General features: G+C 43.7%; 2 protein-coding genes across 10 annotated transcripts in view; one reads left to right on the top strand and one right to left on the bottom strand.

Annotated features, from left to right (window-relative positions):
- Tbc1d8 (TBC1 domain family member 8) overlaps window positions 1-9,473 on the top strand; it is a 154,693-nt gene extending 145,220 nt beyond the window's left edge. For all 9 annotated transcript variants that reach the window (XM_078028580.1, XM_078028578.1, XM_078028581.1 and 6 more), the window contains 5 exons: window positions 1,062-1,302; window positions 1,776-1,841; window positions 6,029-6,118; window positions 6,513-6,610; window positions 8,424-9,473. In XM_078028580.1, coding sequence (XP_077884706.1) covers window positions 1,062-1,302; window positions 1,776-1,841; window positions 6,029-6,118; window positions 6,513-6,610; window positions 8,424-8,879 — 951 coding nt within the window. In that variant the 3' untranslated portion in view covers window positions 8,880-9,473. The remainder of the gene's footprint in view (window positions 1-1,061; window positions 1,303-1,775; window positions 1,842-6,028; window positions 6,119-6,512; window positions 6,611-8,423) is intronic.
- Window positions 9,474-10,250: 777 nt separating this feature from the next.
- Rpl31 (ribosomal protein L31) lies at window positions 10,251-14,800 on the bottom strand. The gene is made up of 5 exons (XM_005336379.5): window positions 14,647-14,800; window positions 14,141-14,247; window positions 11,545-11,670; window positions 10,645-10,757; window positions 10,251-10,315 (listed from the first exon to the last, which is right to left on the bottom strand). Exons 2-5 carry the CDS (start codon window positions 14,245-14,247, stop codon window positions 10,284-10,286), a joined length of 378 nt encoding a protein of 125 aa, XP_005336436.1. The 5' UTR covers window positions 14,647-14,800; the 3' UTR covers window positions 10,251-10,283.
- Window positions 14,801-19,438: the final 4,638 nt, after the last annotated feature.

The raw sequence follows: 19,438 nt of genomic DNA, 5'->3' as shown, positions 1-19,438 counted from the left end.
CCATGCATGAGTTAGTAGCCGTCCTCCTCTGAGGGACATTTACGTTGTTTGCAGTTTTTGCTACTTCATAAACAGTACTGTGCATTTATCTGGGTCCAGTGCTGTTATTTTTATAGGGTGGATTCTTGAAGGTGGTATTTCGGGTGATGGGAGATGTACATTCTGAATTTCAGTCAATATTGGTAAAATAATTTTGACTTTTCACTGAAGGCGTCCAAGGGGACTTGTCTCCCACGTGCCACACCCACCTGCATTTGATATCATGGATCTTCTACGATTCTGTTTGTTCATTGGCTAAGTCTATCCCTTAATGAGTCACCTGTTCATTTCCTTTGCCTATTTGGTTTTCTGTGGGACTCTCTGAGAAACTAGTTATAAGTTCATAAATATATATAAACTAGTTATATGCCCACATATTGCCACCATTTTCTTTGGGCAACATTTTGTGGGTCTCTAGCTGGCAGTATGCACAAACATACGTGGAAATTCATGGTGCACCTCGGGTTTTTAAGAATGGAAATTAAGCCTTTGTTTAACACCTGCAAGTGCTTGTGGTGCTTCTAACAGTTCTGTAATGGCCGCAGAAGAAGGATTGCGACATATCTGCCCTTGTTTCCTGTCTTCACAGACGAAGGACTTTGAATAGTAAAGAACCCCAAGACCCCCATAGTACTGGGAACCCTATCAGGCTTTTGCCAATTGACATGTCCAAAAAATGCCTGTGACGTAGTGAGTGTCAGGGCCAGTCTGGTTGCTCTAGTTTTAGTCTATTCCCAAGACTTCACCTTACCTTTTGTTGTTTTGTTCTTGTTTTTTTGTTTTTACTTTAAAATTTCAAAATTGGAAATATACTCATGTGGGTCAAAATTCAGAAAGTATTGAAAAAGAAAGCAGTAGGAAGTCGTGCTTCTACTTGCTGCCACCCTGCCTTGGCCTCCCAAATAGCCGGGATCGCAGGTGGGGCCCCCGGACCTGGCTCTGGCTCTGGCTCAGGGGTGTGAGCCTCCCTCGGGTTCTGCTGCTGCCGCCCGTCTCAGCTCTCTCTCCCTCCCTGTTTCAAGAGAGAACACATGATGAGCTGTTACTGGGAGCAGCCGAGGCCCGGGGTCCTGCGCCACGACCCCAGCAGGCCCTACGCCGAGCAGTACCGCATTGATGCCCGGCAGTTTGCACACCTGTTCCAGCTGGTCTCGCCGTGGACCTGTGGGGCCCATACGGAGATCCTCGCTGAAAGGACTTTCCGGCTCCTGGACGACAACATGGACCAGCTCATGGAATTCAAGGCGTTCGTTAGCTGTCTGGGTATGACTCCTTGGGTCCTCACGGAGGGGAGGGGGCAGTCTGGTGAACAGAGAGGATTGTGGAACAGGCAGACCCACATGATGATGAGACATGTTCGTGACTGGCCTCCTGTGATTCTGTGGTCTTTCCATCTCTCTCTGCAAGCTCCTCCCAGGACCACCTTGATGCTCCCTAGTGAGGGCGGGGTGTGGGCCCTCAACATACAAGGCCGTGGACTTGTTCTCCCTGGCACCCCAGGCATGGTGGTAGCTCCATCCTAACCTTTGTTCATTAAATTAAATCTTCAAAAAGTGCTGCCTGGAGACTCGGTCACCAGCCACCACCCTTCACGCTCTCCTTTCTAGCCTGGTGTGCATCTGGGGTGGTAGGGGTGGTGGCCACACACATTGACCTTTCTCCCTCTGTAGTAAGTTTGTGTCATGACAAGAAGACTTAACCATTTATATCCAATCTCCTCTCCTTCATTTTTACAGATATTATGTATAATGGAGAAATGAATGAGAAAATCAAACTGTTATATAGGCTTCATATTCCTCCAGGTAAGCAAGGCCAAGTGGGAAAATCAGGCTGAGCCCTGTTTCAACACAAGATCAGCTTTGTACATGACAATGAAGTTCTTTAAAATTTTCATGTAGACTTGGGGTGACAAATGTTTTAATTTGGTGTTTCAGATATAGATTGTAAATACGGAACTGTGACCTGAGCGTGGGTCCAAATCACCTGGAGGGCTTGTTCCATCTGGTCACTGGGCTGCCCAGATGGCTGACTCGGGGTCTGAGAATCACTGACTGGAATGTGGGGAGCAGTATCCTGGTTACCTCAGTGGGTGGCTACTTTAGGCTCCTGCTTTTAGGTACCATTTGAGTTTTATAGCACGTAAGACTTGCCTATCATGCACTGGTAGGCAGGAACAAAGGAAGTCATTTTGAAGCCTTTGAGGTCAAGACTTGACGTGGACAGGAACAAGAACAAGGAAACCTTAATGTGTCCCTTGTATCTTTAAAACTAATGGTCACGAGTACGGACCAACTGGAGGGCACCTGTCCCCAGCACTGTGGTTCTGGTACAGGATGGTGCTGGCGACAGAACTTCCCATTCCAGGATCACAAGATGCTGGTGGCTTCTACAACTCTTAGAGCACACATAGAAATTGAAAATGCACATGGACATTGTTTGTGGGCTTCTGAATTCGGCCATTGCTGCCTTAGTGTTTGGTGCCTGAGGCACGTTTTCTCCAGCCAGCTCTCCTGGCCACAGAGCTCCTCCTGCCCCTTCCCGGACTCTTCCTTCCCTAAGTACAGACTGCGTAGCATCAGCCAAGTTCTCCACTTTTTATGCCAATTGAGTTTTTTAAATTAATTTGTTGTTTTTAGATATACATGACAGTAGAGGGTACTTTTACATCATGCGTCCATGGAGTATAACTTCCTGCTCTTGTGGTTGTACTTGATGTGGAGTTTCGCTGGTTGTGCATTCATATAGGAACACAGGAAAGTGATGTCCCATTCATTCCACTGTCTTTCCCATTCCCAGCCGCCTGCCAGTTGAGTTCTGTCTTTATTTTCTAATTTGCACCAAATATTTTTCCACTAACATAGAAGATCTATATTTCCTTTATTACTATATCATTGTCTTTCTATAATCATTATCAGGATCTTACTCCTCAATAGGACATGACTGATTTTATTTTATTCAATGATTTTATCTTGGTATTTAAATAATAAACATTTCATTTTAGAATAATTTATAAAAAGTTGCATAGGTATTACAGCTAGAATTTCCATCTTGACATACTTTTAAACTTACTGGCTTTTGAATTTGAGGCTTTTGATTCTTGATCTGACTTCATTGTGAATTATTTATAAATAGAGTCAATTCCTAGGACATTTTAATTATGAAAAGCAGCTGTAGGGGCTGGCATTGTGGCTCAGTGGTGGAGTGCTCCCCTGGCATGGGTGGGACCCGGGTTCGAGCCTTAGCACCACATAAAAATAAAAGCATTGTGTTGTGTCCATCTACACCTTAAAATGACCTTCACATTTTTAGAAAAATCAATTCTCAAACTTTTTAAAACATGATTATGAGATACAGTGTGACTGAAACGAAATTGTTAAAACAAAACTGAAGATTTGATACGTTATTTATGTATGTTTAATATTTGATTTATTTTTGTCCTGGGGATTAAACTCAGGGGCACTGGAACACTGAGCCACATCTCCAGCCCTGTTTTGTAATTTTTTTGTATTTAGAAACAGGGTCTCACTGAGTTGCTTAGTGCCTGGCTTTCGCTGGCTGAGGCTGTCTTTGAACTTGTGAATTTTTGATGTAGTTAAAAAAGTCTTAAGAATGCAAACAACCTAAAACCTCAGTTTCCTGAGATCATGAATTCACACTACCATTAGGTACTTCTCTTTAAATTTTAACCATTTACTTCCAATCATAATGAATAGCTCTTTAGTTAAAGGTGGGACAATCACACACATCAGAAAGTTTGAAGTCACTAATTAGGAAGTATAATAAGGATTAACTCAACTTTAAATTTGTATGTCCAGTGATTTCCTTTCCACCTCCAACTCATCCTATTTGCCTGTCCAAGAGGCAGTGGGACCAAGCAGAGTGCACCAACAGTGGCCACAGACACCCACCTGGTGCAGAGAGTTGGTCCTCTGCCAGGGGAGATGGCAGTCTTGGTGAGCATGGTTGATACGCAGCTCAGGAAGCAGTGAGGAACCCAAGGCCTCCGCAGTTCCAGAAGAGCTCACTAAAACTTCTGGACTCCATCGGGATCACACTTGTGCATAAAAACTAGAAAAGAATATTAGGTGCTTTGAAACCATGTCAGGTGGTAAAAGAGACAAAGAGTATTCCAGAAGACTGAAATCATGAGTTTTCTTTGCAGATGGATACCTCTACAGATATTGGGCATTTTTTGCTCAGTTAGTTTCACTAGGTTGATTTCTAGAGGAAACTTCTAGAAGAACATTATTTTCACTAGAAGGAAACAAAATGAATATCTGAGAATGATCCACTGGGAGGGTGAATGAATACACAGAGAGATTCAGAGGCTGTGAGGTCTCTGCGCGGTGCGGGGCTGCAGGGACACCTCACTTGACTAGTTCCTTCAGGGAATGCCAAGATGCAAGGGATGCGTTATTTTATCTGAGAGCAGTGCTCCACAAGGCTTACATGCTGGTCTTGGTCCATACCAAGTGGTGTTCTTGCTGGGAGTGTAACTCCATCTACATGGACCATTTGCCTGACGTGTGGGAACCCTGGTGTGGGAACCCTGGGTTCCATCCCAGCACCACCAAAAATTTTTGTTTCAATGTTGACTACTAAAATTCCAGCTGCTCATCTCTGTGTTCAGCTATATGTGGAGAAAGATTTCCTTGTGAGGACTCATATATGTCCAAGAACATTTACTGTGGAAAAGAACACCCCTCCCCAGCTCCCAACCCAGAAATCTACCCAATAGGAGACCCGCAGCTTACCAAAGCTGTGGTGACACCTTGTGGACATTTCTTGAATCACAACTGAATTTTGCCTTTGATTTGTTCTCACTGAATGGCTCCCTACTAAGTCCCAACCTTTTAAAAATGAGGATCTTTCCTTGTCCATATCCTGATAATTGCTTCTTTGAAACATCTTTATTGAGCTGTATTTCACATATTATTCAGGTTATCTGTTTGAAGTGTACAATTCCATGGTTTTTCATATATCAAGTAGTGCAAAGCTTACCATAATCGATTTCTGAACCTGACTTCAGCCTAAACAGAAACCTCCAACCCTTTAGCTCTTTTGCCCAATCTATTTACCCCAACCTTAGATGACCTGCTATTTCTATAGATTTGCCTTCTGGACATTTCATACAGATGGAATTAATATAATATGTGCCATTTTGTCTGGTTTCTTTAACTTAACATAATGTTTTCAAGATTGATCCAAGCTGTAGTTTGTATCAATACTTCATTCCTTTTTATGGCCAAGTAATATTCCACTGCATGGCTGTGCCACAATTGATTTATTCATCAACAATTCACAATCCCCCTGATGGACATTTGGGTGGTTTTGGCTATTAAGAACATAGCAGCTAAATGTTCATATACAGATTTTTTGAGGAACATGTTTTCAGTTCTCTTAGGTATATATTTAACTTTTTGAGGAGCTACTAGACCATTTTCCAAGGCTGAACCATTTTACATCTCCACTAGCAATGTGTGAAGGTTCTGATATAATCTTTTTAGTATGCTCCAACAAAGTAAGATGCTACTTTTGAGTCTAGTAAGGCTTTTTCAATTCTTAAACCATCTAAATATAGTAGTATGTATAGAGAAATGATTGTCATGAAAAGTTTAACATAATTGCCAATTATTCTGCCATTCTGAGATTGAGTATATTTCTAGTTTCTTGTATGTGTGTAGGTTTTAGTTTTACGAATGGGATTTTACTTTCTTTCTTCCAGGTCAACATCAGAAGTCTCTCTGAATTTGTATGTGACATGTGAATTCTGAATTTGCATGTTATCTGTATATAGATTTGGGACATGGGACATATTACTCACTGTGTGTCCAGACACTGCTCCATGGGCCTTTGGGTTTCTGGACCCTGCAGAGTCCGCAGCCCACAGGTTGGGAGCTGCTGGCTTAGCCTGTAGTTACTTGTTGCCTAAATTACTTGTTTTTGTTAGGAAATGTGTTAAATTTTAATCTTTTTTTTTTTTTTTAAGCACTCACTGAAAATGACCGAGACAGCCAGTCACCACTAAAGAATCCTCTGTTATCCACGTCAAGACCCCTGGTGTTTGGGAAGTCCAATGGCATGTACCGCTTTCATTATCTGTCCCCAGACACAGTATTCCTTGCCACACACACCCTCCCCCCCCCCCCCCGCCCCGAAGCTGCTGGTTTCTGCCCTCCCTGGTGATTCACCAGGGAGACCACTGCTTTCATCCAGAGGCCTTCGAGGTACATGTGGTGCCCACTGGGTTCCTTCCTCTCCCTTGCCATTTCCTGGGGCCCTCTGGTGGCAGATTCTCCCGGGGAACACAGATGGGAATCTGTAGTCACTGTAAAAATCTTCTGACGGAAATTCTTGCTTTTTAGTTATTTTACGGATTTGCTTAGTGGAACCCCCCCTTCCTTTCCCATGCCCATCCCCGTGCTTGCTGTCATTGAATTTATTTATTTATTAATGTTTCCCTTTGTCACAAGGTGATACAGTTGATTATCAGAAGCAGCTGAAACAGATGATTAAGGATTTAGCCAAAGAAAAAGATAAAACTGAGAAAGAGTTGCCCAAAATGAGCCAGGTATGAATTTTCTGTGAAGAATATGAACTGTTTTGTAAAGAGATTTTTGTCAAGATTAGTATTTAAACTTGGACCCCTTTTCTTCCAAAATTCAGGATTATTTTGTGGAGCTGAATATTATTAAGAGATTTAAATTGTGATATCAGATGTTCCAAACTCTTCAAAATGAAGCTGCACATACTTCATGCTTTTTTAAAAAATATTTTTAAAAATTGTTGATGGACACAAAATTTATCTTTTTAATGTGGTGCTGAGGATCAAACACAGTGCCTCATACATGCAAGGCAAGTGCTCTACTGAGCTGCAACCCCAGCCCACTTCATGCTTTTTTAATGTCTATATGAAATTTATTTGTTCAGGTTGTGATAACAGATTTATTCCTTAAGGTAGTAAAAGCATTTGGGGCCACTGTAGACACATCAGTCTTTAAAAATAAATTAATTTTAAAAAGTGGGCTGAGGATGTAATTGAGTTGGTGGAGTGCCCATGTAGCAAGCCCTGGGATTTCTAGTTCTGCCACATGCACAAGTGCATTGTTAAAAATCACTGCCTGCTGGGCGCAGTGGCTCAGGAGGATCACGAGTTCAAAGCCAGCCTCAGCAAAGTGAGGCACCAAGCAACTCAGTGAGATCCTGTCTCCAAATAAAACTATAAAGTAGGGCTGGTGATGTGGCTCAGTGGTCAAGTGCCCCCAAATTCAATTCCCGGTATCCCATCCCCCCCCCAAAAAAAAATCATTGCCTGTATCATACATAGGACCCAGTCTCCAAAACTTTTGAGGTTTTTCCAGAAAAGGGGTTCTTGCTTACATGTATTGTATGATTAGTAGTTTTGATTTGAAAAGGGTCTCTCAATATTTGAGAATCACAGCTTAAGTTAGTTAAGAATGTTCCTTTATCTTAGGACTTCTGGTACTGTCTCTCTTCTAGAAGTTGTGCTAATGTGCAGGAAGCCCTGGTTTTGATCCCTAGCACTTAAGGGGGGAAACAGTGGAATTTAGCATGCCATGTTTCTTTTTTGTAATCACAAAATATCTTTTTTTAATAACATTTATTTTTTATGTGGTGCTGAAGATCAAACCCACAGCTTCATGCATGCTAGACACACACTCTACCCCTGAGCCATAACCCTAGCCCACAAAATATCTTGATTGGTATTTCATAGCAGGTGTGAGAAATGCCACCACTGTCTCTATTTTACTAGGGAATTGCTCTAAATTTTCATTCTACTCCTTAGAAACAGGAGTCAGTTACATATGGTCACCCAAACCTGTCAGTACTAATATTTGTTGGGTGGTGCTAGGATCAGAACCAGGGCCTTCCACATGCTAGGCAAATACCACTTCTTAAAAAAAAAAAAAATATTCCACAGCATTAAGTACTGTGTGGTGTCCCCACCAGTTGAACTTACCATTAATTTTATTCAATGTAAACATTTCAGCCATTTCCACCATTTTTTTTTTATCTAGAATAAACTCCAGCCTCAACATCCTTATAAACAAGCTATAAACTTATAAGCCTGTGAGCTATAAAGCTTTAAGGCAAACTCTCTTCACAGCTTTGGTTTCTTAGGAGACATTTGTACAAGCCTGCTGTGTACATCCTCCAGGGACACTTGTGCAGTTCCTATGTACATACAAATGACCCATGTCCAGGTGTGCTCAGTTGGTGCTTTCAGAGTGGAGGGGCAGTGACTACCTTCTGTTCTGCTTCTTCAGGACTAGTTGTGCTTTTCTCAGAGTTCTTTAAAAATACATTATACTTCCAACCTGGTTATGCTGCTATACATGGGCTTTTCCCCCCTCTAATTTCAGAGAGAATTTATCCAATTCTGTAAGACTTTGTACAGTATGTTCCATGAAGATCCAGAAGAAAACGATCTGTATCAAGCCATTGCCACAGTAACCACCCTGCTGCTGCAGATCGGGGAGGTGGGCCAGCGCAGCAGCAGCTCAGGAAGCTGCTCCCAGGAGTGTGCAGAGGACCTGCAGACTTCAGCTCCTTCTCTAGAGCAGGACTGTGTTTTCGTGGACCCTGGGAAGACGCCCCAGGACTCCCAGGCATTTCCTGAGTCGGCAGAAGGGGACTGGACTGTCTCTCTTGAACATATTTTAGCATCACTTCTTACTGAACAATCACTAGTAAACTTTTTTGAAAAGCCACTGGACATTAAATCCAAACTTGAAAATGCCAAGATCAATCAGTACAGTCTCAAAACTTCTGAAATGAGTCACCAATCACAGCCTGAACTCAAGCTGAGTAACCTGTAGCAAGATCGTCTGCCTTGGGCACACTGGAGTCTGCTATACCAAAGCACGGACTGGACCTCCTTGGGTCATCAAACCACAAACCCAGATGTCAGTTAAATTTCATTCTGAGCACACTTTACATGCTGGTATCTGGAAGAGCAACCTGGCAGTGGCTGGAGGAACCGACAACGCTTGGGCATTTCTGTGTTGAGGGGCCAGTCAGTGGCACAGGTCCCCACCTGTTCTTTCACCGACTGGCAAGTTCACTTCCATCAGATTTGCTGAAATGGGTGTTCTGCCACAATGCTATTATGATTTCATTCTTTGATCAAACAGATGTCTCTAACAAGGGACAAGAGTCCCAAGCTCTCATTTATCACTTAGAATGAGAGGTGATTAATCAAGTACACTTTCAAGGTCTCAGAGCCACTGTCCGTGCAATTGTATTTGGCGCTTTTTTTTTTTTGCACTAGTTTTGTTTCAATGCTGGTAATTGAAACCATTTTAATATATTTGGTTGTATTCACTTTATATGTCCTTCCAAAAATGTTGTGTACAAACCATGCTTTCAACGTGGGCTTCCAAGTTTTTTAATAAGAAACCTTTTTGTATTGCCTCAGTCTATTTTTTTTTTAAACCTTACACTAAGGTGGATGGTCGTATTGGTGAATGGACAAGCTAGAATCTCCCCTTACCCATCTGAGGTCGCAGAGGACAGTGCAATATCCTCGAGATGGTCCACAATCCCACTCTTGCTTGGGTGGACCGTTGGGGGGGGGGGTCAGTGGTGCACTTACCAACTAAACCGAATCCCTGACACACAAGTCTGAATCTTGATTTGTTATGATAACCTCAAAAATCTCTACTTATGAACCTTACCTCTAAAAATAACTCGAGTGATAATTATAAATGGGTTGAAATAAGACTGGGCCTTTAAGTTTATCTGATTACCTTATCAAAAATCAATTATTTGGAGGGAGGGTACAGTGCAATGTTGTTGTGCTTAGCATGCAAGAGGCCTAGGATGACCTCCAGCACCACCACCCCTGCCACAAAAATCTATTTTAGAAGGTTAAGTGTATTCAATACAGACAGCAGCTTGAAGACATGCTGCCGTTTTTTTCCCCCCCATTAAATCTAAGATTCTACAGGCGTGTTTACTGATTCTCTGGGGGAAAAAAATCTTAGAATGAACGAAACTTCCAAGGAAAAGCATTAACATCACACCTCCAATTTTTCAACAACCTAGAGCAGTGGTTCTCAAGTCAATCACCTGAAAAACCCTTAGACCCTGTCCAAATAGACTCCAGGAGCTAGGCAGGAAATAGAATGTAGGAACAACTCTCCAGATGATCCCACAACCACACATGACAATCACACAAGGAAAACCAAAACAGTTTTATGACTTTATTTAACTATCAGCAGTTAGTTCTCATCCACATTGACTGTCTGTAGATCTGCAAAGGAAGTGATAAGACAACATTCATTCATTTTGTATTTAAATACCCCAAAAATCTTTTCTAGAAAATTCTGGATATAGTTCTATTTCATTTCCCATGCCTTTTTATAACCAAGATATCAGTTTTGTATTTAAAGTGAAATTATGCCTGTTACTCATATTCCTGTTGGAAAGTTTCCAGGCACACAGTGCACAGGAAATATCCAAAGAGATGAATTCAGGTTTTAAAAAGGGCTGGAACATAGCTCAGTGGTAAAGTACCTCTGAGTTCAATACCTTGTACCAAAAAGTAATTTTTACAGTTTTATGGAGTGGAGTGAAACTTACTTTTGAACGTGGTAACGGGGACATAGGTTACCAAAGTATAGAGCTTGTTTGGTGAATCTTCATCCTCGTTACGTTTTCTGGATAATCGCACACGAATACGATATGGGACATTCCTAATAAATGGAAGTGAATTGCTGGAGTCAATTCCTCCTTTCAGAAATAACCACCGCATACATTCACAAAACCCTTCCTTGCTTCTTCATCAACCAGCCACTGTCTGTCCCTGGTAGATACCAAGGGGGACTATCATCTCGGGATGCATGTCTATTAAAATGTGTTAAACATCCCCACCAGAACCACTCAGTCTCTACCACACCTCTGCCATTTTTCTAGCTGGTCCTCTGCTTCTACTTTGGCACCTTGTCCTTTCCAGTATCAACACCCCCCCCCCTTTCCCAATCTCGGCATTAACATTTGGATCAGCCAATTCTTTGTGGGAATTGTCCCAGGCATTCTGGATAGCTGCAGGGCCAGCAGAGCCCCTGGCCCATAACAACCCAGGGGGAACAGAGCTTGTAAAACTGCCCAGGTTAAGTACCACTACTGTCACGTTACGCTGGGCATGCCTGATGTCTAGGCCCAGGGCCCTGCTCCTCCAGCCTCCTTTGTGAGGGCTTCCAGGCACTTCCTCTACCATTCTCACCATCCTCCCAGATGCCACCTCGCCTGCTCTCTACGCAAGGACCTCCTCTGCCTAACACTGCTGCCTTCTTCATTAATGTCTCAGTGACTGTTAAAGTCCCCCCTAAAGATGCTAGCTCATCCTCTGAGCCACTCACAGTACTTTCTTTATACTTCCACCTAGTGACCAAACTAGGAAACTCACAGGAACTGTGCAAAGTGAGTAGGAAAAGCTGTTGTCACCACAGGAGGTCACTTTCTAACAAATAATCTTAATACCTTATTCCTTTGGCCCAGACAGCTTTGTTGAGCCTGGTATCAATGCGCACATCTGGAGTTCCCATCTCTTTCATGGCAAATTTCCGGATCTCTTTGAGGGCCCGAGGAGCACGCTTCTTGAAACCCCTAGGATTTGTATATAAGTGAACAAATTAAAAATGCACATGAAATTGTGTAAATACATACACAGCATATCCTTCCAAAACAAAAACCTTAAATTAGGCAGGAACAGCCTTTTTGCACCATGTTGGACGAGATGTGTACTGCATCTCCACTTAAATAAATACCAAGTGTCCCAGGATTATTTACAGCACGCTTTTGAAAACACATCTAACTTGGTCTATGTGTCCAGAGCAAGGGCTTTAAATGTGTGGGTAGATTTCTTTCTTAAGTTTGAAGACAAAAATTAATCCTATTCTGTGGAAATTCAGGTATGTGTCAGGCACTGTTCCAAAGGCATGAGCTGTATCCATTAACTTACCACTGCTCAAAACTGAGCTCAGGACCAGTAACCCTCCATTCACAATGAAGGTACAAACTTGTTACGATTTTATGCTTTTAGTTAAATAAGAAATGCAAAAGCTCAGAACTTCACATAGGCTATAAAGGCCAAATATTTGCACAAGCCAAGGCTACTCAAGCAACCTAAAGGTGTCCATAGCCAAGACTCTTCCTTTGCTCTGAGCTCACCAGCCTCCTTGCCATTTTTAGAGCCCAAATAAGCTCATTTCATTCTTATTCAGAAATAAAAGAGTGCCAGAATTACAGTGGTCAGCAAAACAAACCCCCAGCATTTTTTAAAAAATATTTTTCTTAGTTGTAGATGGACACAACAACTTACTTTCTAATTTAGTGCTGAGCATCTAACCCAGTGCCTCACATGTGTGAGGCAGGAAGGAGCTCTACCACTGAGCCACAACCCCAGCCCCAAAGCCCCAGTTTTTATGCAAGTGACCACCAAGTACATCAGACAGAATAAAGCACTATAGAAAAAGACCAGGAAGAAGAGATGAAGAGTTAGAGAAGGGCACAGCAAGTCTCAATATAATGGCCAAAGGGGACACTGTGCTCAAGATCTAAAGACAATGATGGCAGTCATTTAGCTACCCAAGGCAGTCGGGGGGAAAGTAAAAATAAACAAAACAACTATTTTTAAACATGAACAGGCCTGGCATGATTAGGTTAAGAATGGGGGTGAGGGCAGTGCAACTTGTTAAATTGTGAATGCATTCAGAAGGTACAGCCCACAGGATCTGGTGAAGTGCCAATAAATGAAACAGAGAAGGGCACAACAGGAAAGAGTTGGGGTAGAGATAAGACACCAGGAGTCTGGTTTGGCCCATGTAAAGTCGGTGCCCATTTACTCAAGCAGAGATGTCGAACAGCAGTTGGATGTCTGAAGTCTGTAAGATTGCTTTTTACAAAGTATGGACAGAAAAGAGAACTTCACCCTGGTACACCTCAATATTAAGAGGGCGGTGTGGAGACGGGGAACACAGGGTAAAGCAGGAAGGACAACAGGACTACGGAGCCTGGCATTTGTGTGCTGGAAGCATGAACCCTTAGGCCACTTACCGCCTTAAGATTCTAAATACTTGTTGCCTTTCACTACCAGGAAGACAAGGTCTTTGGTTCCCTGCCTATCTGCATGTCCAGTACAGTACCTTGACAGTCAAATGCCTGACTTGCCACAACTAGAGGGGTGTGTAGCAATTCACAATCAACATTAACACACAAAAATGGACACCAGACAGACCCAGAAACCACCTGAGACCACAAATAAAACTGCACCTAATGCTCACTGGCTGACAGGTCACCATCTGGCTGGGATGCCAGGCCAAACACAAACGCTGCCACATTTACATCTCTTGCCAATGTGGGTCTTAAGGAGATCACCCAGTCAAGTCCAAGAAATTCTGCTCCACAGAGTGGTGAGCGAATAGAACATTTCTCCACGTCTAACATTTTTCCTATTTAAATCTCAAGTAACAAGAGATTTGGTGTCTATTGTTATCAGTCAGCTTGATGGGCGAAAAAGGGGGAAGACTTCTCAAGCCCTAGAACCAAAAACTAAATCAGAACACCCCAAATCACCCCCATTGCTGCATATCATACACCCGTGGTTCTTCACCATCTATTGCCAATGCTGACACATTTTATTTCTAGCGGTTTACCTTCTGGCATTACAATTCTATCAGTTATTAACACATATCTGCATGGGTGAGAGAACAAACAAAAACCCTATTTCACATTCAGGGCTGGACAAAACTTAATAATTTTCCTGCATCTACAGATATCGTTTGCTTTCCCTCCTTCACTCTGACCTTTTGGCCTGCCCGAATTTAATTAAAAAAACAAAAGCACCAAGTGTAAGGATCACCAATTTTCTAAAACCGACTCTTCCTGAAATCTCAATTCCTGTGGACAGTACACTTGAAAACCCGCAAGCCTTCAGAAGAGTAGCTGCAACACAAATCTTGATGGATCACGCATTCCTAGAGCACTTGGCCTTTAAAGACTCGGCAGTCCCAGGAGGACACCAACCAGGCGCCCAAGTGGGGCAGGCCAGACCCAGGCGGAGGGTGGGGGTACTCACACTCCATGGATGCGCTTGTGAATGTTGATGGTGTATTCCCGGGTCACGACCTCGTTGATGGCAGAACGGCCCTTCTTCTTCTCGCCACCCTTCTTTGCGGGAGCCATCTAAATACAGGTAGGGAGCCTTAGAGCAAGCTCAGCGAGACAAGCGCAAGTCAAGTCGTCCCTCCCGGTTTGGCTTCTCGCTGCCAGGGACGAAAACCTAGGCCAGGTAGATCCCAGCGGTCCATGTTCGAGCAAGGCCCGGTCGGCCGGCCGCCCTGCAGCTTAGGCATAACCGCCCCTCCGGCACCCTCGACCCGGAAGCCCCTGCGGCCCCGGCTCTCCCAAGCCTGCCACTCTCCCTCCCAGGCACCGGGAGCCCTTTAACACAGCGCCGATTCCCATCTCCCAGAAACCGGAGCCGGAGCCAACTCCGACAAGACCCCGCTGTGCTCGCCAGCACAATCCTGGGGGTTGATGGAGCCGGATTCCCGAAGCTGGAACCCCGGGACCCATACTCACTCTGCCGGGCCCAAGTTGGAAAGGAAGGGCGCGAAGAATTGTGGGAGGGAAAGCCGCGTTTGCAAGTACAACTTCCGGGTCGCCCGGAGGCGGGGACTGGAGATGTGGCTAGGGAAGGGGAGAGGCGAGGCTGTGACGTAAACGAGGAGCGCCCGGGTAGCCGCGAGGGGGTCTTGGGGGCGGAGCCTGGTGGGGGCGGTGCCTGGGCGGGCGCGGCTGCGCAGATCTGCAGTGCGCTCAGTTCTGGCTTCTGCCGCGGGCTGCCTACTTGCGAAGCGTGCGGGGAGCGTCTTGTTCCTATTTTCTGTCTTCCGAGGGAATCCAAACCAAGGCCCTCAGGTGGATGGCAGCAGAGCCAGGGAGAGAACACGCCTGTTTGTTTTCCCCAGTCATCATCCCACCAGTATTTACTGCACCTCTGTCGGCGCTGTACCTGACCCGCAGTCCCAGGGATGATTGCGCACGGCCAGAATTAAAGCGCTTGATTTTCCCAAGTCGAAAAGGCCTGCGTAACGCCGGGCATTTCAGAAAATGGGAAAATTCTCAGACCCGAGCAAGTTCTCCCTAACCTAGGGGTTTCAGCAATGGACACATTTCAGAATCTCAGACAAAAAGACTGGAGGCAGGTAGTGTTTGTGGCTAGAGCAGGGCCTCTTCATCCTTTGGAAGGATTGGTGCTATACCCGCAGATTTCCCAACAGCCCTTCAAGGTAGGAGGTGGGGGGGGGGGGAGAGCAGCCCTCTCCGGTACTCTGCCTCACCCCACCACCCACAGCACCCAACTGCAGCGGACACCCAGCCTCTTAGCAGAAAACGAGGTCCTTTCTACCAATCCCCTAGGGACTCTTATAATAAATTAGGCTGGGAAAACACCTGCCAAAAGCAAATGGGATCCTTAGGATTACTTTAGCCTAATGTTTTGTTCTTGTTTGGGAACATGCTGCCTAAAAAAAAAAAAAAAAAAGTTAACAAGGAAGAAAGGTGGAGGGCACGATTTGTTTCAACTCAGTGACCTTTGCTCTCATTTCCTTTCTTCCTCCCCTCTGCTTGCCTGACCTTTTCCTCGAGTTCAGGCACCTGAAAGCTGCCACTGGCCTTTCACAGGTGACTCATTTGGGATCACTATTCTGATCCTGATCCGCTGCAGTGCTCCCTGAAGATGGGATCCTGCCCTTTCATCTGGCTCCCAGCGCCTAGAGGGGAATTAAAGGCTAGCCTTCTGGGGCAAAGGAATGTTTAATAAATCTGCCAGGTGCCTCATTTCCATGTAACTGATGACATGTGAATAGATTGTATTGTTGAAGCAAATAGACCCCTCTGGTGGAAATCTACAGAGCAGCCCTCTTTATGTCAATTTTGCTTCCTTCAAGGTTGAGTAGACCTGTAATAAAGACTGTTTGCTTTGAGGAGTAGAAACCATAAGCCTTCCTGGGGTTCCCTGTGTTTCAGTACAGCCCTTCCAAGGCATCTTTTCCTCCTAGGCCCTGACCAACCACTGACTGCCAGGCCTAGAGATCCAATTACTTATGAATTCCTGTGTGTGTTAGTTGCACTAATCACGCATGCCTTTTTTTTTTTTTTTTTTTTTTTTTTTAACTTCTAGTGATTTTCAGGAGATCCTTAAAATGAAACAACCTCTGAATGCTTCCCAGTGAGGGCAGCCAGAAAGAAGTAGACAGGCCACATTCCAGTCCTCTTAGAGGATGACAAACCCTAAGGGAGGAGAGGGTCCTAGACAGTGTCACTCTGGAGGGCGGAGCTCCAGGAATTTCCAGTGGAACTTTCCAAGAGGAGCAGCTCAAAACATTTTTTAAGAGGAAAGAGGCCTGGTAATGAAGAACTTGCTCAAGGGACATGTGTCCAGTCGTACTGTGTGGGTGGACTGGGGCCTGGGAGGTTGGTGAGGAGGTTGTGGCTGTGACCCAGCTGAAATGGGGCCTGGGTAAGGCGGCTAATAGTGAGGCAGAGGAAACAGATGGTACAAAGAATATTTGAAATAAAAATCAACAGCTCATGGGATGGCATGTAGAAGGAAGGCCTCGTGGCTAACAAAACCACATTAGAAACCATCATTCGATATATGATCTATTACATGGGAAAGATCAAGGTGATTTCATGACTTTGAAAAAAAATACAGTCTTGAGTCAATAACAAAATTTGTTCTGAGAGATTTGTCTTCTGAGCATTGCTAGACAGTTCATCCTTGTGTGCACACTGCAGAATGGATGTACACAAAGCTAGATGGTTTACCCGCCTCAGCCCTGGGCAGCGTGGTGTATACGGTCACCTGTGTGGGCCATCAGAGACTGACCATCATGCAGCACACGGCTGAATGTGCTTTTAGCTTTTAGCTCCATCACAACAGAATGACTCAACAGGACCCAAGCAGCACCCTTACCTGCCTGCTACCCTCCAGTGCCTGTTCCCCAGGCACCGAGAGTTTAATCTCTCTTTTTAACCAAAAGGAATCAGGATTTCTTACACAGTAGTTGATTCCATGCTTTAGGGCAGAAAAAGAAATCAAGACAGACCATGATCCTGATGTTCTAGAAAGAAATCTGGTTTCCAACGGGCAATGCTAAAAAGATAATGGAATCAAACAAAGGAGAAGGCCCCCACTTGTTGGGTTGTGCTGATTCAAGCATAAAATAATAACAATGATTGCTTAGAAAAACTGAGTTTATAGGCTCAAGCGGTAGCGCACTTGCCTGGCATGCGTGCGGCCCGGGTTGGATCCTCAGCACCACATACCAACAAAGATGTTGTGTCCGCCGAGAACTAAAAAATAAATATTAAAAAATTCTCTCTCTCTCTCTCTCTCTCTCTCTCTCTCTCTCTCTCTCTCTCTCTCTCTCTCTCTCCCCTCCCCTCTCACTCTCTTTAAAAAAAAAATAAAGAAAAACTGAGTTTATAAAAGGTCATGTGTTCATGACTTTGTGCTTAAAGTAAAACATAAACTAATAAAAAGGTAATTGTGATTTTAAAAGGAGTCAGTGTAATAGCAGTGCCTAAGAGTGGTTAGGAAAAAATCTGATGAGGAAAAATCCTTTTGTTTCCAGTGAGCATTTTACCCCAAACAGAATTCCTGTATAGTAAAAAGTTCATGAGAAATAGTGTCCATAAAGTCACAAACGGCATTTCTTTGGAGGATTCAAATTATTTATTTCTCTCGGATATTAATGGCTGACTTTGAGAACTTCAGGCTGCACCTATACAACATGATGAGAAAATCCAAAGTGATTTTTGTACCAAACACTCAAATTTTCCCAGAACAAACATTAAGCAAATGTGCAAAATGTCATGACTTAGAACACTCTAATAGTTGGCCAATTCACCATGTGGCATGTATGCACAACATTTTAAAATTGATTTAATGAACTTTAGTTGTCACAAGAGACAGAAGACGCTACATTTTAATTGTTAGTTTAAAATATCTTAAACTTGGTGTACTCCAGAGTTCACACTTCAGTTGCGTCTCTTCAGCCAAGACTGTACTGTTTTCCAAATAGAAAGGTCACGGTTTTTCTGGAAATAGGGCAGGGTTGCAAAACAGCCTTTTAATGAGCAAAACTTAATGAATCAAAAGATTAGGGATTAAACTTCCCATGATGTGTGTGGGTTCAAAGAAAGATTACACAATGAGTTTTCTGAGTTTATCCAAATTCTAAATGTGTGTAAGATTTAGGCAGAGCTAAATTCAGTTAGTGTGGCGTACTCCACCCGGTTTTTAATGGCTGGCAGCTAGAAAATTCTAGGGCAATGAATACCCTGTGCTCATTGAGAATCTTGTTCCATGTAGCAGTAAGGATGCTGACAGCCAATTAAAATGCAAATACAATTAAAGTACGCTTTTTTTTTTACAGAAAAAAAAATCAGATCTCTAACTCTTTAAATTTATCAAACATTAAATTAAAAATATAATCCAGTTTTGCACAGACCTTTTGTTTTAAAAAACAGTGTTCATTTCTGGTTCTGTCAAAGAGTAAATGCTCCTAGTGCATGCAAAGTATTTTGAGTTCTCTTTTTCTCAGGAATAGTGCAATGATGGGACTGGTGCCATCCACAACGGATCCTAGTCATAGAACTGAGAAAAACTTTCTCCACTTTACAGAGAGGGTAGAAACAGAGAGTAATGCAACTATGAAACAAACTTCACTCTCCCTAGCCGGTGCTTTCAGAAAAGGACATGACACCTTAGTGGTTCTCAAACACAGTGCACCAGAGTACCCCATGTTATTGGGATGAGCCCCTTGAAGGGGCAGATGTCCATAGCTGGCAGGACCCCTGGAGATATGCCAGTGCCATGTGTGTGCCCACATCTTACACACAGACTTACTCACCCTGCTCACGTGGCTGGTAACTATGTGTTGGCAGTGAGAATCCATAGAATTCCAGCCTGAGTGAGTTTAATTACAGGCAATGAATGAATGCGGTGGTGGAGAACATCTTTGTTGTCTCCCACAGATTATCCGTGCCTTTGACCTTGGATATTTTCTGTTTTCATTTCTACCATGAGCCTTTTTTGGGCACAAACTTTAAGGATCAAGAAGCTGATAGATTAGTGCACATTGCACCATCACCTGACTTACTGTATCACTTTTGACCTTGAATGTCCCCCAAACGCTCTCGTGGGCTTGATCCCTGACTATGGCACTATTAGCAAATGGTGGGACCTTTAAGTGAAGCCTATTGGAAGGAAATTAGATCATTAAGGGTGTGCCCTTGAAGGGGTAAGGATCCTGGCCCCTTCCCCCCATTTCCATTGGCTGTGAGTTGAACAGGCTTCCTCATC

This window comes from Ictidomys tridecemlineatus, chromosome 12, assembly GCF_052094955.1.
Source record: "Ictidomys tridecemlineatus isolate mIctTri1 chromosome 12, mIctTri1.hap1, whole genome shotgun sequence".
Lineage (NCBI taxonomy): Eukaryota > Metazoa > Chordata > Mammalia > Rodentia > Sciuridae > Ictidomys > Ictidomys tridecemlineatus.
This window is presented reverse-complemented; position numbering and strand designations above follow the sequence as displayed.